General features: G+C 37.5%; 1 protein-coding gene across 1 annotated transcript; it reads left to right on the top strand.

The window, feature by feature from the left end:
• The first annotated feature begins 326 nt into the window (after positions 1-326).
• Positions 327-19,674, top strand: LOC139720300 (trifunctional enzyme subunit beta, mitochondrial-like). Its single transcript, XM_071631661.1, has 14 exons — positions 327-456; positions 5,721-5,856; positions 6,557-6,601; positions 7,615-7,646; positions 8,460-8,527; positions 9,273-9,360; positions 9,857-9,978; positions 11,024-11,092; positions 11,877-11,969; positions 13,067-13,279; positions 13,955-14,082; positions 15,232-15,394; positions 16,233-16,397; positions 17,321-19,674. Exons 1-14 carry the CDS (start codon positions 384-386, stop codon positions 17,354-17,356), a joined length of 1,431 nt encoding a protein of 476 aa, XP_071487762.1. The 5' UTR covers positions 327-383; the 3' UTR covers positions 17,357-19,674.
• Positions 19,675-25,371: the final 5,697 nt, after the last annotated feature.

Raw genomic sequence — 25,371 nt, 5'->3', positions numbered from 1 at the left:
TGTAAGATATAATCATTAAAAAAAATTTGTCAGTGTAGAATACACAAATATTTTTAGAGTCAAAAATTATATTATACATACTAGGTTTAAGATGACTTTGTATATGAACAATATTATTAAATGTACATTTACTACAGCGATTGAAGCCGGAAGTTTGTTGCTACTGATTCAACGCCGCACATGTAGTCTATTGACGTAATAGTAGACGCCAAGAGAGATGCTAGATGCTGGTTGGGTATACGTAGTGTTGTGTACACAGTTGTACGCTGTATTGGCAATGTGTAAAGGCGGGCACACGCCGGTAGTAGTAGCAGTGCGGTGTTAAGAAACAACAAGAAGTGCTGCGACACAGTGACCTGTAATTTACCTGATAATCCACAACCATGGCCTCTCTTATGCTCAATTCTCTCCGGCTTTCAAGTCTTCTGTCTTCAACTGGAAACCAGCTTGCATACAGTGAGTTTTGGTAATATAAATGAGTGGAAATCAGGTTGTAATTAATCGCTATTTCAACTGTAGACAGTGTTCAGCTGGTGTTACAAAGTCAAATCAAGGTCAATCGTTTGGTGCAAAATTTGCAAGTTATGAATGATTGTGTAGTGTGATAGTTAGCAATGGTTAGACTTCCTAGCAATGGTTAGACTTCCTGACAATCTGAGGGGTCATACAGAGATGTTCGCAGATGACATTAATATATTTGCCCATATCAAGGACCCACAGGATTCCGATGTACTACAAGAGGATTTGAATAGCTTGAGTGACTGGGCAGAGAAATGGCAATTGAAATTCAATGTTGGGAAATGAGGCATCATGCATTATGGGAAACAACATTCCCCCAGCACATATGACATGAGAGATGGAATAACACGTACCAAAATTGAGACAAGAGAGGAAGAGAAGGATCTGGGAGTAACATTTGATCCCAGTCTCAAGTTTAGTAAGCATGTAATGATGTATGGTTGGGTGTCCATAATACCGGACACCTAACGTTTTTCTATCAATAGAAACGTGAAAAATCTCACAATTGGCCTGAAATTTTACTCACGTGTGGAGAAAATACTCCGGATTCACAAGCGCGCACTGAAAATGCGATCTGAGGTACGCGCTCTTAGATGGCGGCTTCGAACGCGTGGGGTGTCATTTTTTCCGCACTCAGTTGCCCTGCTCATTTCCACCGACCACCCTGAGAATACGTATAAAGGGCACTTAAATGCGTTTTTTCGACAGGCCGCTGTTTTTTTCTAGCCGTCATTTTTTTCCCAATAATATTTGAATATATTTTGAATCCTTCGATATTACTTTTGAAGGACCGTTTGATGATTTTGAATTGATTTTCATAAGGAAACTTTTCATCGTAATTGAAATAAATTAGATGAGTCGGTTTGTTTTTTCACATTCATTTCTCGTTTCTGCATCAACTCGTACGGTCGTAGCGGGCGACAAAATGTTTATGTCATATGTATGTGTAACGTGTGTGCTCGATCGTACAAGCGGCGGTGACAATTTTGCGGTCAAAATCGTCAAATTTATTACGGAAGGATACTCTACATCTAACAACGAGTCAGCAAAGGTAGGCCTAGTTACATATAATATATGTAACGTTAGTTACACGATAAACCTTATTCGATTTTGCTAAATTTCGGTAATTTAGAGGGAATACTTAGTTGTTTTCGCCACATTTTACTCGGTAGCGTAGCCAAGTGAATAATCGAACACCGTTGCGCGTAGTCCCATGCGTACATTTTCTTTCTGTACGCGCAATGCCATTATAATGCGCGGCCGGTCGTTATGGACCCGGTCGGTAGGTTGGACACCTACCATACTAGTAGGAAGAGTGGCAAATAAAGCTAACTGGTAATAGCATTGTGGGCCTTATCAGAAGGACTTTCGACTATATCAATGAAGATATGTTCTCCCTCCTCTTCAAATCATTAGTGAGACCCCATCTTGAATATGGCAATAGTGTTTGGTGCCCACAACTCAAGCGTAACATAAGTACGGTACCATAGAAAAGGTCCAAAGAAGAGCAACAAAAATAATACCTCACCTACATAATCTGCCTTATGCTGAAAGATTAGAGAAAGTGAAACTGCCTACTCTTGCCTACAGAAGACTCAGAGGTGACATGATCCAAGTCTTCAAAATCATGAATGGCTTCGCTGACACCAACGGTTCTAAGCTCTTTAAGACAAAGGATGAGAAAGTTTCCCTTCGGGGCTATAACTCAAAGATCCAGAAACAACATGCACGTCTGAATATCAGGAAAAATAATTTTACTCACAGGGTAGTAACTCATTGGAACATGCTGCCAATTTCAGCCGTGGAAGCAACTACAGTCAACACTAACAGATTCAAGTCAGAAATAGATGCCTTCCTGTCAAAGAAGTACAATAAGTTCTCATACTCAGCCGAATAATTACATTGATTAGTAGCAGTCATTACTGCAATATAGACGAAGCATCAGGTTGACATACAGTGGAAACTTGCTGAAAGTGGGAGGGCATTACAAGACTACTGTTTTTCTAGAAGCCCGACAAGGGAGGTGAATACAGGTGAATACAGGTGAATAGAGTTAGTCTAGATCCCTCTAACAACTAACATACATTGTAGTGAGGGCTTGGCGCAGCCTACTGTAGGTCAAAGCCTGAACTTGTAGTGAAAGGGCAGAGCTATGGCCATGGGCAAGGAAGAAGGTACACTAAAGAGGCCTAAGACGAGAGGCTAGGGCAGCCTCTTTTCATTTGGCTTGAGCCTTGACAAATAAGCACTAAAAACAGCAAAGAATGAAATTCACATGTAGGGCCTAATGTTAAGACTCGAGAGCCTACTGTGTACTGGGTACTGCCTAGCCTGCTGTAGCCAGGTCCATGCAGGGATCATTGAAAAAGTGATGAACATTGATTCATGAAGTGAAGAACATTCTCAATCTCGAGTCGAGTCATAACGTTACTTCTTTTCATTCCTTAACAATTTTTTGGTTAGACCCTACTTGTTTTGTTTTGATTTTCTTCACGCGAGTTATTTCTTTTGTTGTGTTTTTTTTTTTTTTTTAAATCCGGCTGGACGGCTCGTCCAAGAGAGGCAACATAACAACCCAAAACTGTGGATTCAAAAAAGTCATCAGACATTCACATCGCATGTAACCCGCACCGCGAATCGGAGATCAGCTGGGGCGACGGATTTTCATTACTTTCAAAAGACATTCCTATACCTAATTCACCTTTTCTACTAAGCACAAATTTTATTCTACCATAGATATGTAGAGTTATAACAGGTGACAAAACCACTTTTAACGAGAGAATGTTTTTTTATTTCGAATGGATTTCAGGTGGCAGATTAACAAAGTTTTTCAAATGCCGATGATGCACAATGCATCCTTCATTGAAGTGTGTGTATGACACCTGCACTAAATAGGTGGCGCGCTATGGGGGCGTACTACACCGTAATTCAGTGCCTATCATTAGTTCGCAAACCTGGGAGTGCATAGGAAATACACGCAAGTGGTGACTATACATCTGTACAGTAATTGACGTTAGGCCTATAATGCATAATTAGGAAAATTAATCATACAGCTGTAGTTCTGCGAGCAGCAAGAATACATAGCTTGTTTAGGCTGCTGGTGTAAGGATTTGGTGTCTTATACATAATGGCTTTGCTTACGAAATTCAATAGGTCTATCAGAATTTGATTCATTTTAAATTCGAATACATACAGGGGGGCGTTTCATCATTAGCTTTTAACAGTTGTCAGTGTAAATCCTTGGTCTGATTGGCTGATAGCAAATTCGTCGGTGAAAACTCCGACGAACTCGTTGATGAAACGCCCCCCTGATGTACAATGTAGGCCTAGTTCAAATGTTGAAAACTTTTGCTGTGCAAAATTTGGTTTCTCCATTAGTCCCTTTCTGTCAAAATGATTTTTCTTGATTGACAATTTGGTCCTTGGTAAACCCTTCTGTAGTTTAGTACTAATACTACAACTGTACAATTGTATGTGGTACGTCACTAGTACTTGAATTGGAACCTGTGCGCAGATACATGATGTACCTGTGCACAGCCACAGGTTCCAAATCCTTTGTAGTTCATCAGAATACCATGGACTGGTTAACGTATGATGGACTGAATCAAGAAAAATCATTAATGGACAGAAAAGGACTACTGGAAAAAAACACTTACATGTGCAGCACGAGTTGTCAACAATTGAACTAGGATAGCTACATCTGTACACATCTTTACGTATCACATTCAAAGTTAATCAAATGGTGATGTTGAATTTCACGAGCAAAGCTATACAAAGCCTTGATTTCTGGCAAGCTTCGCGTTTTAAATAATGGACGTATGCCAAGCGCCCGATAGCGCCGCTGCCAATGACTAACAACATGGTTTACATACACACGCTGTAGTTTGAAAAAAAAAAAAAATGCAGAAAAATTGAGATAATGGGCCGCATGTCAAACAGGGCGGGGAATCAGTGGGCTGTGGACCTCCTTCACATGGAGAACAGGGAGGGGAAACCATTTCAGAAGTTCATAGGTGTTGCATGTGTTTGCTATTATCATCATCATTATATTAGCAATTATTTATAATTATTGTTATTGTTGTTATTATTATTATGCTTATTATTATTATTATTATTATTTAATTATTATTATAATGATTAGTAGTAGTAGTAGTAGTAGACAGTATTCGTTTTTCCATTTTTTTTCTTTTACAATGAAGATACATAAGAGTTAGGGGGCTGCAGCAGGCCCCCAGTTCCATACCCCTTGCTAGCTTTGTGAAACTACTTCCATTGCAGTACAACATATTTGTGCATACATGCCATCACTTTTATATTCATGCCAATTTCTTTATGTATTGGGTTTGTACATGTAAACTTACATAATTTCTGTTCATAATAATAACAATAATGATAATGCTAATGATAACAATTATTATTAATAATAATAATGATAATAATAATAATAATAATAATAATAATGATAATAATAATAATAATAATAATAATAATAATAATAATAATTATAATGATAATAATAATGTTAATAATGATAATTTAGAAAAAAGTCTTTGAAAAGGCAAACCACTTTAAGTTACATGTAAGTTAGTGGCCACCCCCCCCCCCCCCCCCCCCCATATTACAGAACTGCAATGTCAAATGGTGAGGTGGTACAGCTGGACTAGATATTGTACTCTACACTGTTTGTACTTAAATGTGTGTCTGCTGCAGTGGGATAAGGTTTACCAACACACTTCATGTTTTGTTCCCTGAAGGATCTTTTCTTTGTATTTCATGCTGTTTGCGTAGCTGTTGGTGAGATAAGAAAGAAAAAAATGTAGAGCTACACAACAAGAACATTAAGCCCTGGTTCTGCATTTTGTCTGCACCTGATTTTATCTCTTGAGAAAGGAAAATTACAATGAATTCTGTCCATGATGTCAATTCATTTGCTACACTGATTACTGTACAACTGTAGTGTAGATCCCATTTGTGTGTGTGTATGTGGGGGAGGAGGGAGAGGAGGGGCATTTTAAAACAAAGGAAAGCCATCTTTGAAACTCATAAATTGTATAGATTAGGTATGAACTGCTATTGTTGTTACACAATTTGTTTTTAAAGTGTTTGTCCACACTGAACAACACAATATTGATGCTATGACAATGCTCAGGCCTACCTAATTATTATGCATTTAATGATGTTAACCATATTTCCATCAATAGATGGCGCCAGAGCCCTCAGTACAAGTTGCAGGCATGAGGCGGCAGCTGCAAAGAAGAAGTCACTTGCCAAGCAGAATGTCAAGAATATTGTGCTCGTGGAAGGAGTCAGGACACCATTTCTTATGTCTGGAACTGAGTGAGTGCTATGTGTTATATTCTGAAGATTTTGCCAACAACACTCACAATCTAAATATACTCAAATTAAAGCCACACATGAATACATGCATGTACATGTATGCCCTTTAAGAGCAAGCTCAAAATATTTCATTCTGGCTTTACAATTACTGTGTATTTTGGAACGCATTCTTCACTGTTTTGTAGGCTGTACAATGTAACCATGTATTGCTGCTATTCAAAGTATTTTAGTGTTTGATATGAAAAATCCAATACTGTTGCAGTAATTCAGTTCTCTTCTCAGCCCCCTTCAAAGGAAAACAAAAAGACAAAACAAAAAACAGTATTTGTATAAAGTGATTAAAAGAAATTAATGGTAATGAGGAATGGAAGAAACATTCATGTGATATAAACTTTGTCATTTGTATCAGAAAAGGACGATATACTCGTTTTTAATCTAAATTAAAAAAAAACTGTACTCCTTCATGTTTGATGAAGTTTTCTTCTTTTTCTTTTTTTTATGTTACATGATTGCTTTTCAGCCATACTAACTACTGTAATATGATAAATTTTTGTGGCATGAAATTGGGTAGTGTAGACAAGAACTGTAGCTTGCATTTTAACTTAGTCTGCAAATCTTGGCTCTCGTTCTACTGTAACCATCTTATCCCTTTACATGCTTGTTGCCAATTATTCATTCCATTCCGTTTGTGTTCGCACAGCTACAAAGACCTAATGCCTCATGACTTGCAGAGAGAAGCGATGAAGTGAGTACAATGTGGTGCAAGTATGCATCAGCTATGGAGCTTTTTTGTTTTATTAGTTGGATAATCATAAATACATGTACACGAATGTATAGTCTTGACATAATCTGTATATTTTATATTGTTGCTGGGGCAGCAAACCCTCATATAGTATGTAGTCCCACTTGTGTGCCTTTATTTTGGGTTGGAGCTACTTATTTTGGCAATACACAAGTGTGCCAAGCCATGCTGAGGAGTCCAGCTGGAAGTGAACACTGACTTTAATGCCATCCTCACTCTCTAAAATTTGGAAAAATGGATACAACCTGACATGATCCCAATCACAAACCCTTGCATTTTTGCCAGCATAACAATCATGTATTGTAATAGGATAAAATATGTTTTTGTTGGTTTTTGTTTGTTTGTTTTTTGCTTTAAATGTTTTTCATGCACAATGTTCCTTTTGCACTGTGTGTTGACCACACCCCCTATTTGAAGAGTCTCCCTGTCTATACTGATGTGCAATTTATACATGGGTTGGCAACACACAGTGTGTGGTACTTAAAAGGGTTCGTACAGTCCTGGTCGAGGTGAGGATTTAGCTTTTAACGTTTTGCGAGATATTCAGAAACCACTCTATGAGATGTCAAAGAACATGCAGTTCAAAGGGGTATCAAAAGTTTATTTGATGAAAATTGGTTTTGAAATGGCTGAGATATCCAAAAACAAGGTGAAACAAAGAGATCCTAATAAAGTTGTGGCATGTCGCCTCCTATTATTAGCACTATTTTGGATATCTCAGCCATTTGAAAATCAATTTTCATTAAATAAACATTGAATCCTTCTTAAGATTACATGCTCTTTCATATTTCATAAGAGGCTTTTCATTATCTCACTTAGGAATGTTCAAAACATGAATCCCCACCTCAACCAGTACTGCACAGTCCCTTTAATTGTGTTTCAGGTAAGTGCAAAGTTATTGATCTGTAATTAATAGTATCTAATGTAGTTGTCTCGGATTTTGATTATCCACACAGGGGCCTATTGGAAAAGACAGGAATCCCAAAAGGTAAAACCATCTATGGGTTTTGAGGGCTTGCCCCTCTGCCAGCATTTATTCTACCATGACTTAATCTAGATCAAAGGAAGACGTATCTGTTATACGGTACCTCGTGTTACAGAAAGTGAAATACAGATTAGAAAGAATTCTTCCCTGTACTTTGCCACTGATTTTCCCACTACCAGGCAAGATCTATTGAGCGCTTCAACTTCTACGCTATCTCAATCCCCTTGGTCAACAATTCGTATGAGTGTTGGCAATGTTGATTTTTAAAAGATGTACATTTTGTGATGTATAAAAAGTACAAAGCCATTTCACAGGGCATGCTGCCTAAACCAAAGCCTCCTGATACCTCAGTTGGTAGTTTGCCTGAAATTACTCTGAACAAACAATAGAGTAGACTTTAGAATGTATACCAGAAAGTGACCTGTTGTGCATAGCTTTTTGTAGCTACATGTACCAGTAGTATGCACTATGTTTCTGTGATGTGGATTTTTTTTATGAGAAATTTTACTGATGTGTAGATGTTACAATATGGACATATTCCAAGAACTACATGTACCATGATCATTGATTGGAAAATACAAGTGCAGCATTTTCCTTCATTTCTTTATTTTCTTGAAATTCCTTCATTTCTTGAATAAAATGCCATATGCGAGCATGCAGATATGAGGAACAACACAAATGTACATTGAATATGACAGTATTTGCAGTTAGCGTGTTAATTAACAGGTGCCTGAAAATGGAGATTTTGGGACAGAGGAATGAGCAAACATTCATTGAAGTCACACAGCATTTAATTCTTTCGTTCTCTGCTCTCAGACGCTGTCGACCACATCATCGTCGGGACAGTTATCCAGGAAGTGAAGACAAGTAATGTTGCAAGAGAGGTAAGAGACTCTTGGACTCGCCCAATATCTCATTCTTGATAAGTGCCACATACATATTGTAATTGTGCTTTGCACTCTATTTATCCCGAAGCAGATAATATTAGTAGTAGAAGAAAGGTCAAAGTTCGTATTAGCCAGTTGACTGCTATGTTTCATATCCACTGATATGCTCTCATGCTTGTGTGCCCTTAAAAATAAATAAATAAATGAATAATAATAGTAATAGTAATAATAATAATATAATAATAATAATAATAATAATAATAATAATAATAATAATAATGATAATAATAATAATAATAATAATAATAATGATAATAATAATAATAATAATAATAATAATAATAATAATGATAATAATAATTATTATTATTATTATTATTACTAGTATTATTATTATTACTACAAATAATGATAATAATAATATGAACAGAAGGATCCATGTCATGTTTCTTATTTTAAAAAAAGAGACATAAAACATTGTCATTTCCCAAAGTTGTGGTGTTAGTCAAAGTCGTCTTCATGATGCACAATCTAAGTAAGGGTATGATGGTATGGCTTCATGGGACTGCATAGGCTTGCGCATAAACCATTACTGAATTTACAAGGAAGAAATACATTGTACATTTGTACAACACATTCCTCTTAGTGCAGCAATCACTGCCCCCTCAGTTTAGTGCATAGTTTTGTGAATCCACTGGACATGAGAGCCGTTTCACTCACTTCTGCCGTTCTCTGTTTGCAGGCCGCACTTGAGGCAGGTTTTTCTGATCGCGTCCCAGCACACACCGTTACCATGGCGTGCATCTCGTCAAACCAAGCAATCACATCAGGTAGGCAGCGAGAAAAAAACAGCTGATAATGAGTAGCTCCCTGCTTATAGCAGATGTATGATGCAAGTTTGGCCAACAAACATAGTCTGGATACCAACCTCTTATTGCAGACACTGTTTTCAAATTTTCTCTTTTCTGTCAGTTTTGTAGATACCACCATTTGTTTTCTTTTTGTTCGTTTCTTTTTTTAGGGGGAGGGCGAGGGGGAGGCTATGTTAGGAAATTCATGAAAGCTTTGGTTTCATTATGGTTGAATTCACAACTAACAAATTGCTATCAGCCTGTAAATATCATGGGATATTCAACCGAAAACATGAGTAGCACATACAATGTGTTGTTGGCAACAGTTTTCATTACTTCTTACAGTTCAGTTCAGGTTTCATATTTCTGTCAGCTTATGTAGGGGCTTCTCTTGTTCTTTAGTTGTGAATCACAGACAGGGGTCGTTTATAATGATTATTTGTTGGACTTTGCGCTCCCATTTTTCCTGGTGCAGGCATCGGTCTCTTGGCCGCTGGTCAGGCAGAGACAATCATCGCTGGGGGCGTGGATTTCATGTCGGATGCGCCTATCAGGCACAGCCGGGACATGAGGAAATTCATGATGAACCTTGGGAAGGTATTTGAGTGATATTAAAAGCCTGATTAAAGGTCACCCCTGTATGATGTTTAGACTTTTACATTTGAACAAGTATAATTTGATTATACTGGGTACAGAGTTTCAGAATTTATAGTGACTGGTTAGCTTGAAAGAAGGAAGCGAAATGGAGCGACAGATTGAATATGATTATGTTCAAGCAAAATCCAGGTATATGTCAGGAACACTCACCTTTTGCTCTTCAATAATAGGTCTCATAATTATATGGTTGTGACTTTGTTTTGGGTTATTCATTTATTCATTTATTTATTTATTTATTTATTTGTTTAGCATATGCAAGGTATTTCTCAGAACGCAATATACCTATCACAGAAAATTACAGATAACTCTTTTATTGTCCCTGATATATGTATTTTGATGAAAATTACAGAAATTGTTTATATTTAGTTGCAGTGTACTTTATTTTGCCGATCACATGAGTTATGCTAATCAGGATACTGCAAAGAAACTGGGACTTAGATAGACATTAAAAAAAACATAAATGTCATAATGCCAACACAGCTGATTGACTCTTAAAGGGGATGGCTAGTAACTGATCAGTGGGAATCGGTAGGAATGCTGGAGGATGATTGTTCCAGTCCTTGTGGGATTCATTTAAGAGTACATTATATCTATTGTTGTGTGAAAATTACTTACTTCAGAATGGTCTCATATTCACGTAATGTGCAGTTTAATGTTTCCAGGTTAGCGTGCCTGGTCAGTGACAGGGCATTAATCTGCACATTACTTGAATATGAGACCGTTCTGAGGCAAATAATTTTCACACAACAGTAGATATATAATGTACTCTTAAATGAATCCCACAAGGATTGGTACAATCATCCCTCAGCATTCCCACTGATTCCCACTGATCGGTTACTAGCCATCCCCTTTAAGGTCACATTTCAAAAGCCATGCTATAGTATGCTTTGTTTAGAGCAAATGACTTATTTTTGATGTGTTTGTCTCTGATATCTTGCCTCCCTCTCTCACTATGTGTGTGTGTGTGTCTGATGCCTTCACACAGGCAAAGACATTTGGAGCCAAGATGGGCCTAGCTTCCAAGTACCTGAGCCTGAAAGCACTGTCACCAGAGGTGAGACGGATGATGATAATTTTTGCATGCGTCATATTCCTAAGTAGAATTCCTCCCCAGCTAATATCTTAAAGTGATGTGTGTCTATATGTGTGTGTTGGGCAATTATAAAAACAGAGAAGGAACAGGATGTTCAGTGTACCGTATACGCCAAATATTTCGCGAGGTTTTTATTTTCACGAATTTCGTGAGTGGGGTGCTATTTAGCGAAATTGAAGACACGCAAAAATATTGACTCTGATCCCGATGTGGATGTGACGTACGCGTGTACATTTCTCTGTTCTGTACAAGACTCCATGATCGTGAATTTAACCACTCGCGAAATCGTCGAGAATTCCTGATTCGCGAAAATTTAGACTCACGAATATATGGCGTATACAGGACTTTGCTGTTGCGTGAAGGTCCCCCAGAATGACAAAATATGCTGGGTTGCTAAGTGATGCTAGTCACCTGGGTTGAACACTAAAGGATCGACATGTTTAACCTGCTCTGGCTTGTGTGTATGTGTGTGTGTGTTGGGGGGGGGGGGGGCGGGCGGGGGGACCACTTCACCAGTTCTAAACCTGATCTGTGTTAGAAGTGACATAGGATCTCTTACAGGCTTGAGTCATGACTCCTTTACATTTTCTATGTCCTATCCGAGGGACTGACTGATTTTTAATGTCGCTCAAAAATGTAATGCACTTTCAACCAAATAGGCTCCCACTGTTGAACTTGAACGATGTATGGAAATGAAAATAAACAAACAAATTAACTGGAGTATATCTTCGATGTGTCTCAACAGCTGCCAGCTGTTGCGGAATTCTCAACGAATGAGACCATGGGCCATTCTGGTGACAGATTAGCTGCAGCTTTTGATATCTCAAGAAAAGAGCAGGTTTGTATTCTTTTGTTAGTCACACAGTCAACTTTAATCAAATGTTTTACATAGGTCAATATTAACTGTACACTTTGTTTTATTTCTTTTTCTTATTTGAGGTGGATTTATTGTATCTTTCCTGTACTGGTTCTGTCTCCTTCAATTACTTAAATGTTATATCAGAATATGTTCGCTTTCTGATAATGCTTTAATTCCTTGTTATTACCAGATAGTAGTTATTTGCCATTCATTTGAAACCATTGCCTCACATTGCAAAATAAGTTCATAAGGATGGTTGATAAATATAGGTAAAGAGTTCTCTAAACACATCCAAGAGTTGTATTTACCTGTGACAGTTTTGACGACGGGCTGTCATCTTTCTCAAACGATGGGTAATTGGCAACTGATGATTTGGCGCCAATCAGCAATCACTCAGGTGTGACATCCGAGTGATAGTGCCATTGTAAATGTCAGACAGTTGGTATGCACGAGAGAGAGCCAGGACCTGAACAGACACATCAGGGAGGCCATTTGGATTAAAAGAACCCCCCACAACATGAACCAGGATGGGGGTGCATACCAACTGTCTGACATATACGATGGCACTATCACTCGGATGTCACACCTGAGTGATTGCTGATTGGCGCCAAATCATCAGTTGCCAATTAGCCATTGTTTGAGAAAGATGACAGCCCGTCGTCGAAACTGTCACAGGTAAATACAACTTTTGGATGTGTTTAGAGAACTCTTTACCTACATTGCCTCACATTGAAAAGATGTTTTGTAGACCTACATGTACAATGCATTAGGAATATAAAGCAGTATAGCACAGGCATACCAGTTGCCATTTCTCATTCTTTTTACAATTTGTTTTGTTTTGTTTTGTTTTGTTTTGTTTTGTTTTGTTTTGTTTTGTTTTGTTTTGTTTTTTTTTTTTGGGGGGGGGGTGGAGGTTTGGGGCTGGTTTCCCTACTCTATTACCTATTCTTATCAACAAAAAAGATCTGGTAAGTAATGATAGCAAATCAAATCTGAATTTTGCTGAAGAGTTGTACATACTTATTCTATAAATTTTCCATATCTCTTTCCTGTTGTTTGTCATTGTCACGTGTTAGGATGATTACAGCAGGCGCTCCCATGGCCTGGCCGACAAGGCAACAAAGGACGGCTTGTTGTCCGACAGGCTGAACGTCCGTGTGCCGAAAACGGGCAAGGTGGTTGACAGGGACAATGGTATCCGGGTGTCGACTGAGGAGCAGATGGCCCGCCTCAAGCCAGCATTCATTAAGCCCCATGGCACCATCACTGCTGCCAATGCATCTTACCTGGTAAGATATCATAAAAGTATTTTTATTTATTTTTTTACTCTTTACACAACAATTCTGGCAGTGACATTGACTTTTCTTATCATATAAGTTATTATTATTGTTATTATCATTATTAACTTTTATTTTTACATGTTGGCAGAAAAAGATAGTGCTTTATCTGATTATGGGTAGAGTAAGATTGATAGATGCCCTTTAAAAATTCTCTTTTGAGATTATTGGAGGTTAACTATACTTTGCAAATTAACTCAATGAACATAAAAGTGGGGTGTACCAGGTGTCAAAGCAACAGGGGTTACTGTATATACTACAGACTGTGGATGAAGTGTTGCATTATTGGCACCCTGATACAGCTCTACCATCACCAAGCATCATACATAGAAGACATTCTGTACATCTCTTCATCCTCATGTTTCAGAGCCACCAAATAAATCCCATGAAGGGACTGATCATTCATAATAATAATAATAATAATTTACCATACCCTTATACTTGTATAGCGCATTACAGCTTGTATCTTTTTTTATAGATGTCTCGAAGCACTAGCGGAAAAAAAAAAAGGGATGATTGAAACTAATCTGTGCGTTCTTGGGTTTGCCCTATTACACGTATGATGAGTATTGACAAACCCAGTTGTTGAATGGGATTTCTGATTGTTTCTTCCCCTGCCCAACCCAGACTGATGGAGCCTCAGCCTGCTTGCTGATGACAGAGGAGAAGGCCCTAGCGATGGGCTACAAGCCCAAGGCTTACCTCAGGGACTTTGTCTACGTGGCACAGGACCCCAAGGACCAACTTCTGCTGGGGTAAGTCTTTGAAATTCTACTACTACTGCTGGTGCTACTACTAGTAGTGCTACTATCCTTGCTTCTTCTAAGACAACTGCTGCTGCTGCTACTACTACTACCATTACTACAGTAACTACTTCTACTACTACTGCTGCTACTACTACAAATACAGCTAGTTTTACTACTACTACTACTACCACTACTACTACTACTACTACTACTACTACTACTACTACTACTACTACTACTACTACTACTGCAATGTACTACTATTACTACTACTACTACCACTTTCGCTGCCACTACTATAATCTCTACTACTACTGCTGCTACTACTACTACTGCTACTACAACAGCTACTGCCACTACTACTACTACTACTTCTACCACTACTACTAGTACCAGTACCACTCCTGCTATCTCTACTTCTACCACTACTTCTACTTGTACTACTGCTGCTATTTCTTCGACTACTGCTACTACTACTACTGCTGCTGCTACTGCTGCTGCTGCTACTACTACTACTACAATGGTGTACTTCTACTGCTACTACTACTACTACTACTACTACTACTACTACTACTACTACTACTACTACTACTACCACTACTACTACTGAGACTAACTGCTACTATATTCATTGTACCAAGTCATTACTGTCCTGATGTGACTGGTCGAATGCAAGATAAAATTCATACATGGCAGCTACTGTAGATTTTTTTATTGGTTTCATTAAGTGAAATGGACCTTGCAAAATGTAGTGGATTTTGGATTGTGGATTCATGTCGGCATAGTCATCAACATGTGGTACTGTGAATATGTTCACCAATACACAAATCCAGTTGGCAAAGTTGGTCTGTACATAACATTTTAGCTGACCACTGTCTGATATGTGGACAAGAAGAAAAATAAAACCAAAAAAATTCATGAAGATAGCTCAGATCTGTGTTCAGTATGGTGATTTGATGAAAGTGATGAGTGACAGGAGTAAGCAACTATGACACTATTGCAGTGGCAAAATTATTGTGGTGGACACGATGTGTTTGTGTGATGGAAATTTCTCCAAAAACCCATTATGAATGAGCAAGCGAATGACATTTTATGGAGTATCTATATTTTTGTCAGGATGTTGTTGTCTTAAACTACTGTCTTCCTTCATCTTATTAGACCCGCATACAGCATCCCCAAGGTCCTGGAGAAGGCCGGGCTCAGCATGGCTGACGTCGACGTCTTTGAGATCCACGAGGCCTTCGCCGGTCAGATCCTGGCCAACCTCAAGGCCTTGGACTCAGACTACTGGTGTCAAACGTATATGGGCAAGAAGTCAAAGGTATGAGTTCATATAGGTTTGATGACATGAGACCTTGAGGGCGCTATCACAGAACTATAATACTGTAAAACCAGAAACATCCTCGACATGAAATTTTTGGGCATTGGAGCCGACAGCCCAAAGAGGCCCAAAGTAAATGGTGATGTGCACTATTTCATCCCCTTCTCCTCATGCTCCTTCTCACATTCTTCTATCCCCATATTTTTTGGGCTGATCTTGTCTTTTGAGAAGGTTAAAGGGACTGTACAGTACTGGTTGAGGTGGGGATTCATGTTTTGAACATTCCTAAGTGAGATAATGAGAAACCTCTTATTAAATATGAGAGAGTAATGAATGTAATTTTAAAAAGGATTCAATGTTTATTTGATGAAAATTGGTTTTGAAATGGTTGAGATTTCCCAAAACGTGATAATAAAAGGCGACAGGCCACGCCTTTTATTAGGATATCTTTGTTTCACCTTGTATTTTAAATATCTCAGTCATTTCAAAGCCGATTTTCATCAAATACACTTTTGATGCCCCTTAGAATTGCATGCTCTTTACCATCTCTTAGAGTGGTTAGAGTGGTTTTTGAATATCTCGCAAAACGTTAAAAGCTAAATCCTCCGCTCTACCAGAACTGTACACACCCTGTAATTTTTGGTCAAGGAAGAGAACATAATTTAGAGCGTGGAGTTATGATCTAGAGAGGCAGTGATATATCAACAATGTCCCACATAGGAGCATGTTGTTATGTTGTATAGACCAAATAAGACATCAAATGAGTTACATATTTCACTTTTATGTCAAAAGGCTCTGTCGGATGTGTGACCCTCACATTTAACTTGATGCCTTGCAGGTCGGTGCTGTTCCCATGGACAAGATGAACATGTGGGGAGGCTCCCTGTCCATCGGTCATCCCTTTGGTGCCACTGGGGTCAGACTGGCTACCACTGCGGCCAATCGGCTGGAGAAGGAGGACGGTCAGATTGCGGTCCTTGCTGCCTGTGCTGCTGGTGGACATGTGAGTTGAACCCTGCCCTCCTTGGTTCTGAGTAGACATGAGGCCAAATTATACAGGTCAAAGGTCAAAATATCTCTGAACTTTTGCTATCAGAATGGCATTTTCCAGCTTTACCATCATCTGGGAATGTCCATTCAAAATATGGTTTGGTTTGATTTGAAAAGTATATATTATTGATAACATAATGTGATACTATTATAGGGTCAGAGGTCACTGTACTTTTGCCCCCAATGTCATTTCAGCCAGAACTACAGCTGGGAATGTACAGTGGTATTATCAGCTGCTAAGAAGGATAGAAATGACTGTACAGTGACTTGCTTGACATGACAGGGTGACAGGTTAAAGGTCAAGGTCGAAGATTACCGAAATATAGCATCAAATGTTATGCTTCAAGTAGAGCTCTCAACTTTGTATGTATTTGCAGGACAAATTCAGCTTTTGTAACATGAGATAGGATTCTGTCTTGAATGACTTCACAAAATTTGATTCATTCAGTACTTTGATGCAGAAAGGCAATATGCATTTGCGTTAGAATATTACAATAGTGCAACGTAGGGACTATTTAAAGAGAATCAGCAGTTTAAGATATACTGTGAAGCAAGATACGTTCGCTGCATGAATTTTTTCGGAATTGGAGCCGACAGCCTTTTTCGCGGCATGACATTTTCAAGAATTGAAACTGGCATTCAGTGTGTACAGCGTAGTCGGGAACTTTTGCGTGCATTTTAATTTCACGTATCTTCGCTCTCCCCAAATTCGTGAAATTAAAATGCATGCGAAAATTTCTGGTTTGACAGTACCACCAGCACTCAACGTAAAAGTGCCTTTCGCAGATGATACATTTACTTTTATTTGATGTGTTTGTTATGTGCATTTTCCTGCAAAAAATGAACGCTCTGATTTCTGTTTCTGTTCTCACACAGGGTCATGCCATGGTTGTGGAGAGATACCCGTCGTAAATGGAGGATCTTCCTTTCAACCTAACACATTCAGATTTGTGTAAATACAGTGAAAAATCACTATCCTCAATAATGAAATCTATTGCTTAACATTTGTAAGACATTTGTTTTGAAGCAGACGAAGAAAAACAAGAGCACAGTATAATAATTGCTGCATTGTAACTGAATTCTGAAATGGTCATAAATTTAGTTTCTTTTCATTTTTTTTTTTAAACAAGAGGATTAGGCATGTGATCGATGACAATTAAGTCTCACCTCAAGGAATACAAATAAAATGCATCCTTTCAAAAAAAGTATGCCTCACCATGAACAGGCATTCAGCATGTGGTCATAACTGCCTCTACATCATTTGTGTGTTTTCTTGTTGGTGGGGCTACCGTTTTTGTGAAAATGATTGCGCTAAACGAAGCTGGTTATAATATTTTATTTATGTGACGATGATGAGATTAGATGGAGCTACTGCTAGTATCATGTAATCTAAATAAGCACAATGTCATGCTCACTGCATGTTTTGTGTTTATATCATTGATACTACACTTGAAAGGTTTTTTCTTTTTAATTTTTTATTATTATTTCAAATGTTATATGTAAAGCTTGATGGGCTGATTTTGCTACAACACACATTTCCCATAGACACTTGCCCGAGTATACTCAGGACTCATCCTAAAAGGGTTAATTGTAAACGTTCAGTAATAAGCCAGTGAAAAGTCTTCAGATAAAATTTGTCAGTTTAAATAGGATAAAATCCTGAAAGAGGACATTCTAAACTTTGAAATGGTATATGACACATCAAAATATACTGGTCTAACTTATCCTTTAATAACATGTAATGAAAAATCCAACCTGTCGAAATATCCCTTTATTGTGTGAGAAACAACAGCAACAGTAGATTTAAAGTATAAGGTGTAGTGCAGAATTTCATGCAAGGTTGTCAAAAACAGTCAAATACTACATTTACTACATTTTATTGTCTGCTCACAGATCCATGATATGATAAAAAAGGGCTTACTTTTCAAAAATATCCTTAACTGCATGTCAGCCCTGTGAATCTAACAGACATGTACTGTATATACCTCTGGAAATTCAATTTTACCATAGTAACCTTTATTGGTTCTGTGATGCGTGCTAGCAGTTCTACTTCAGCCATGGTATGAATCACATCCAACATGTACTGTGATCATCAGTGTGGATGTAAACTTTGTCAGAGCCACAAAGATTCAAATAGAGGTGTACGCCTCCCTCACTCCCTGTTGACATATATTACAGATGAACTTGTGTCATACAATCATAATCTTCAGTTGTTGTGTACATAATGAATGCATAGACATGTACAAACGTTGTACATACAGAGTTTTGTGCCTCGGTAGCTCATCACAATCCTGAAATAAATGTGAATTTGTGTCACTCGGGCTGGCATTTTGGGAGTGAACCTTTAGCTAACCAGCAGTTTGTGGATTTTGCATCCTTAAGTGTACACAAAGTAGTTGCCTACCCAGTTCTCCTTCATCCGTGTCTTGTTCAGAAACTGATTTAAACTAGCAATTTTGAAGATACAAAATGTAGTAGTAGTTTATGGTCAATTATCTGCATGTATTTCTGTTGTAGCTACAGTGTAAGGTAGCTGCAAGCATCTCAAATCGGCGCCAAGCTTGTTATGAAAAGGAGTCACGAGTTTAAATAACGAGACTGTTGAGCTCCCGAAAATAGGGGCAGCCTGCTACATCCTTATTTATTTGCAATATACACGTATTAGCAGGTAATGATTTCCTTGCAGTCAATGGCATGACCTTGCATACACTGTAGGTTCAGCTGTTGCATCATCTATTTTTATGACATGATAGGCCGACATAAGAATTAAACTCTAGTACCATCGCTAATGTATAGATGTTGCTTCATATAAACTGATTCCTATTGTGAATGTTAGAAAGGACTTCTTGGCAAATTCATACACGTTTTGTATGGCAAGGAGTGAAATTTGTCACGGGCATCTATTTATGTTTTTTGGTTTGGTTTGTTTTTATTTCATATTTGGAGGTAATGGAGCAAGGAGGTTTCTCCTGCTTGCCTAACAACCGGATATTGAAAGAGATTTATCTTTGCATAATGTATTAACGGCATGTAACATATGAGAAATTTTTACTTGTATTCCAAGACATTTCTGGTCACATCTGATTCAAGTTTTCAGATTTGTCTCATACAATTACATGTATTATGCAATGTGTCGACCAAAAAAAATAATGGATTCTTTGTATTGTATTTTAGTTGTATACACTAAGTCAAAGTTGAATTAAAATCAACTGAGGCCTAAAGAGTTTCAGTACAAGCAGAGTATCAGCCGACTGTTTTACTTTTACATCTGTTGACAGATTTTACTAAGTTTTCAGAAATGTGTTTTCATTCCTGTGTGCATGAGTGTGTGTGAGCAGTACATTCATTTGTTTCTGTGATTATGCGATGACCTTGCAAAAGTTGTGATGTTATTTTGCACCATGTTCCATTTTAACATATCAAAATAGAGCAAAATCATCCACAGAGAATACTGCAAGTCCCATCAGATCTTAAGTACGACAGTCGCACATGTTTTCACCGGATGCATACAAATCGGAAGACGCAATGATATAATTTTACAGCTCTATCTTTGGCTGGAATGCAAGAACATTGTTAAAAATATTTTAAATGATGTTAGAGCTACAGCAACTCCCTCTAAAGTATTCACCTTTGATACATAATTATGTAGATGGCCATTGCAAAACTGCAATGACTTTATGCAGATGATACATCTCATTTAGTGATTGGTTGCATGGTTAACAGAATAAAAATTAAAAGTGTGATAATCTTGTGAAAATTTGTATTCAGCTCAGTGGAGGACTCGTGACTTCATAATATCACCATCATCATTCCCAGTAAATTGGGTCTATGTATTTGCGACTTATACCGTTGTATCACCGATTTGAGAAAAACAGGAGGGGGAGGGGGATTTACAGTTACCCGATATTGACAAAAACCCATACCATTTACGTGCTCTCGTCTAATTCAGTCTATTCATTACTCCTTTCCGGACGGGTTCAAAAGTCCAGGCTGTGCGGTTGCCATGGCAATGAACGTGACATAGTATACCATCTTGTGGTAGGAACCCGACTGGGGAGCCCGAGTAACCCCGCCTTCTCCCCCATCTCCCTCTCCATCCCTCCCTCCTCTCTCATTTCTCTCTTGCTCCCTTGCTTTATCCACTCCCACTCTTGGTTCCCAATCTCCCCCTCTCCCTGTCTCCCCTTACTTTGGATTTCTCTAATAATCAAGTGATATTGTCATGACAATCAAATACACTCAGCAAAAACAGAAAGTAAACACTTTTTCAAGTATATATTTCTTATAGAATTTTCAGCTAAATGTTGATGCATTATATAACATATGAAAGGTAATTTAACTGGCTATTAACATGGTAAGTCAATAAAGAGAGAAACTTTACGCATGAGTGAACACCTTTGTTTTCCTCTTCCAAGGCACAAAAGTAAACATTGCAAAAATGAACAAGTTGTCATTCATGCGTAAATGCTCTTCTATGTAACAATAAGTTAACACCTTAAAAACCATGAATACAGTTGCAAAAATATACCTATAACCTTTATAATGTCTTTGATGCCCAAGGATCAAATAAAGGTAAAGAATAATGAAGGAAAATGAATTATTTTCTGTCAAATGCAAGTTCATTATTATGAAATGAGAGAAGAAGCAATATAAACAAAAATGGTAAGATTTTGAATCGATTTCTTCCATTAGGAAAATTGTAAATTTTATTTGATTCTTGAATTTGTCTCATAAATTCTTAACTACTAAATTGAATGAAAGAAATCAAGATTATCTGTTCATTTTATCATCTTGTGCCCTTGCTCCCTATGTCATTTGAAGTTTGAGTTGACAGAAAAGTCTTATTTCCCCCTTAAATTTCGTATTTGATTTTGCTTGGGGTTATAAAAGAGATAAAAATAATGAAAACGAATTTTTGCTATTGCGTTCATGTCTCTCATTTTATTTAACTTATCTTTTGTAATCATTGTAAGTGAAAGACAATATTATGTCAATTAATGCAATTTTTACTTTTGTGCTTTGGAGGACAAAAACAAATGTGTTCACTCATGTGTAAATTTTCTCTATATAAATTTATATTGACCTGCTAGGTTGATAGCCAATTAGATTACCTTACATTTATTATATATTTACTATTCTTGTTTACATCTCTCTAAGATTTGTACTGTTTATTTTATGTTAAGTGCTGTCTGGGGCAAATTATTTGTATAGGGTCCCATTTTTCTCTCGCTCTCTTCTTTCTTTCTTTAAAACAACAACAACAAATAACAGATTATTTAATATGGTATAACTGATTTTCATCAAAATCTTCTATGAAAATTATGAACTCGAAAAAGTGTTTACTTTCTTTTCTTTTCTTTTTTTTCCTGAGTGTATATTGGAACTATCCACCTGTGGCAGCAGTCGGATTGGTCTCACAATGTATTTGCAGCTCTGCTGAACAAAGGAGCTTATGAAGCTCTTGCCAATTGGCTGAACAGATCTTGCGTTTACCACATTACTTTGCATGCGTTTATGTATCGAATGTCATTGTACAGTATGGTCGAAGATTAAGTGATTTACATCTGAACCACGAAACTTGGCCTTATCAATTTTTCTTTAATTTTTTTTAGACAACGTCTGTATAGGTTGAATATATTATGTAATAATGAAGATTATGCGCTCCTTTGCTTCTACCCTTTGAAGAGAGAGGATGTATTGACCGCTCAACATCTAAAAAATTTTTCTGGCATTTCAGATACCGACCAACCCGATTACACTGATCCGACATAAGTGCGCACTAGATTGCTAGATTTTTGTTCTAAAAGTATAAAAGACTTCCCTCGTGTGGGAGGGGGGATAACCCGTCCCACACTCTCACCCTTCGGTACACACCTATATGTACTTCATGCAAAGCGAAAGACACACATACGGAACAAGAAATGATAAATAACACAAATTATTATAGACATATACATTGTCTCATATGCATATATATTTACTGTCTTATTTTTTTTTTGATTGACAATTTTCAAAATATGCCCCCTATCGCTGAATTTCATTTTTAAAAACATCAATAGTTCCGAGTCCCTTGTGTGAGAGGGGTTATACCCGCTCCCACACCTCCTTCAATTCCACCCCTTAATTCCGTCAACCTCCACTGTCCCTGAATAATATTTTTTTTTGACTTTTTCTTATTGTGAAATTTCCAAGTATGCCATCTAAAGTGCACTAGATTCTAAAAGTACAAAGTACCTCACCTTATGTGGGATGGGAAAGAAGTGATTAAAATAGTAAAATTTCTTTTCCAAATATGCCACCTTTGGCGTGCACTTCGTCGTGTGGATTTCTGGAATTAACTTCATCGTGACGGAGGGAATAGCCTCCCCTCATTACCCCCCCCCCTCACCCCCTGTGCCCCCCCCCCCAACACACACACACACACACACACACACACACATACGTGTGCACGCATTACAAGTGGTGACAGTGCATAAAAACTATTCAAGTGGTGACTGAATCAGATTATGTTTTAATCCATAAAACATATCCGAAATGAGATATTTTTGACAACCAATTAAAAAAAGAGATAAGTTTTAATCAAAAAAGGCTTGATTTTCCTTATTTCATTGAACCTGCCCATATACTATACAAACGGTGACTGACCGTTATTTTGGTGCGTAAGGTGCGTAAGGCATGTGTGTGCTCAGTTGGAATGTGTCAATCGCGTAAGGTTTGTGTGTCCTCAGTTGGAATGTGTCAATCGCGTAAAGTTTGTGTGTCCTCAGTTGGAATGTGTCAATCGCGTAAGGTTTGTGTGTCCTCAGTTGGAATGAGCCAATCGCGTAAGGTTTGTGTGTCCTCAGTTGGAATGTGTAAATCGCGTAAGGTTTGTGTGTCCTCAGTTGGAATGTGTCAATCGCGTAAGGTTTGTGTGTGCTCAGTTGGAATGTGCCAATCGCGTAAGGTTTGTGTGTCCTCAGTTGGAATGTGTCAATCGCGTAAGGTTTGTGTGTCCTCAGTTGGAATGAGCCAATCGCGTAAGGTTTGTGTGTCCTCAGTTGGAATGTGTCAATCGCGTAAGGTTTGTGTGTGCTCAGTTGGAATGTGCCAATCGCGTAAGGTTTGTGTGTCCTCAGTTGGAATGTGTCAATCGCGTAAGGTTTGTGTGTGCTCAGTTGGAATGTGCCAATCGCGTAAGGTTTGTGTGTCCTCAGTTGGAATGTGTCAATCGCGTAAGGTTTGTGTGTCCTCAGTTGGAATGTGCCAATCGCGCTATGTCACAAATGATTACACACTCGTTGGACCCGTTTATGTCTTCATTTGCTGAACTCTATAAAGCCCGGGAGGGGAGAGGGGCACATTTTGTCCCCTACCACATTTTCAATTGCCACTCCCACACCCTTAACCCAATTCTAACCAAATATGGTGACTTTTAAAAACTTTTTGCGAGATACCAAGAAACCACTTATGAAATAGTACGGAACATAAAATTCTGAGAGGAATTTACAATTCATTTGATAAAAAAAAACAAAGTAAAACAAAGTGATTGTAAAAACATGTGTCACACACTTTATTAGAAGTGCTCTGTATTAAATATCTCGGCCATTTCAAAACCAATTTTCATAAAAAAAAAAAACGTTGAATTCCTCATGGAATTACATGCTTTTTCATATTTTAATATACGTTAATATTTTAAGAGGTTTCTCATTATCTCACAAAGAACAAAAAAAAAGAAAAATTAGAAACCTGAAATAAGGTCTCGACCAAAACTATACAATCCCTTTAAAAGTTTCTATGTATTAGAATGTCAACACATTAACAGTTTAAAAGTATACACACACATACATTCCATTATTTGCAATCTTCTTGTACAATATCACCACTCTTACATTTCAAAACCATGCATACATAAACACACAAACATAAAGCCTTTATGTGACATTGTCATACATAAACTTTGCTTGATTGATCAAAGGTCGAATTGCACATGATTATGACTGTAAACATGTGCAATCATATATGTATATATACTCACACACTCACACACACCATCATTTGCAATCTTCTTGTACAAAATCACCAATCTTACATTCCAAAACCATGCATAAAAAAACACACACATATTGAAATGTTGATGTATTAGAATGTCATTACTTTAACAGTTTAAAAGTATATATACCAACCCACACCATTATTTGCAATCTTGTTGTACGATGTCACCACTCTTACCTTTCAAAACCATGCATACACGTACATAAACATACAAACAAAAAGTTTATATGTATTACAAAGTCATCACTTCAATAGTTTAAAAGTATACATACACACACATTACAAAGTCATCACTTTAATGGTTTAAAAGTATAATACACACACACACACATTACAAAGTCATCACTTTAATAGTTTAAAAGTATACACACACACATTACAAAGTCATCACTTTAATGGTTTAAAAGTATACACATACGCACACACACATTACAAAGTCATCACTTTAATAGACTAAAAGTATACACACACATTACAAACTCATCACTTTAATAGTTTAAAAGTATACACACACACACACATTACAAAGTCATCACATTAATAGTTTGAAAGTATACACACACACATTACAAAGTCATCACTTTAATAGTTTAAAAGTATACACACACACATTACAAAGTCATCACTTTAATATAGTTTAAAAGTATACACACACACACATTACAAAGTCGTCACTTTAATAGTTTAAAAGTATACACACATTACAAAGTCATCACTTTAATGGTTTAAAAGTATACACATACACACACACACATTACAAAGTCATCACTTTAATAGTTTAAAAGCATACACACGCACATTACAAAGTCATCACTTTAATTGTTTAAAAGTATACACACACATTACAAAGTCATCACTTTAATGGTTTAAAAGTACACAAACACACACACACA

Source organism: Diadema antillarum, unplaced genomic scaffold, assembly GCF_040938485.1.
Source record: "Diadema antillarum isolate AM-2024a unplaced genomic scaffold, OU_Dant_1.0 scf00000126, whole genome shotgun sequence".
Taxonomy (NCBI): domain Eukaryota; kingdom Metazoa; phylum Echinodermata; class Echinoidea; order Diadematoida; family Diadematidae; genus Diadema; species Diadema antillarum.
Note: the sequence above shows the minus strand (reverse complement) of the source record. Positions and strands in the feature narration are given on the sequence as shown.

What these genes read in the sequence shown, in the direction of transcription:
- LOC139720300 (XM_071631661.1), top strand. Translation starts at nt 384, where the DNA reads ATGGCCTCTCTTATGCTCAATTCTCTCCGGCTTTCAAGTCTTCTGTCT. An exon ending in TTTCTTATGTCTGGAACTGA is followed by an intron (nt 5,857 to 6,556) that starts GTGAGTGCTATG and finishes GTGTTCGCACAG; the next exon opens with CTACAAAGACCTAATGCCTC. An exon ending in ATATCTCAAGAAAAGAGCAG is followed by an intron (nt 11,970 to 13,066) that starts GTTTGTATTCTT and finishes GTCACGTGTTAG; the next exon opens with GATGATTACAGCAGGCGCTC.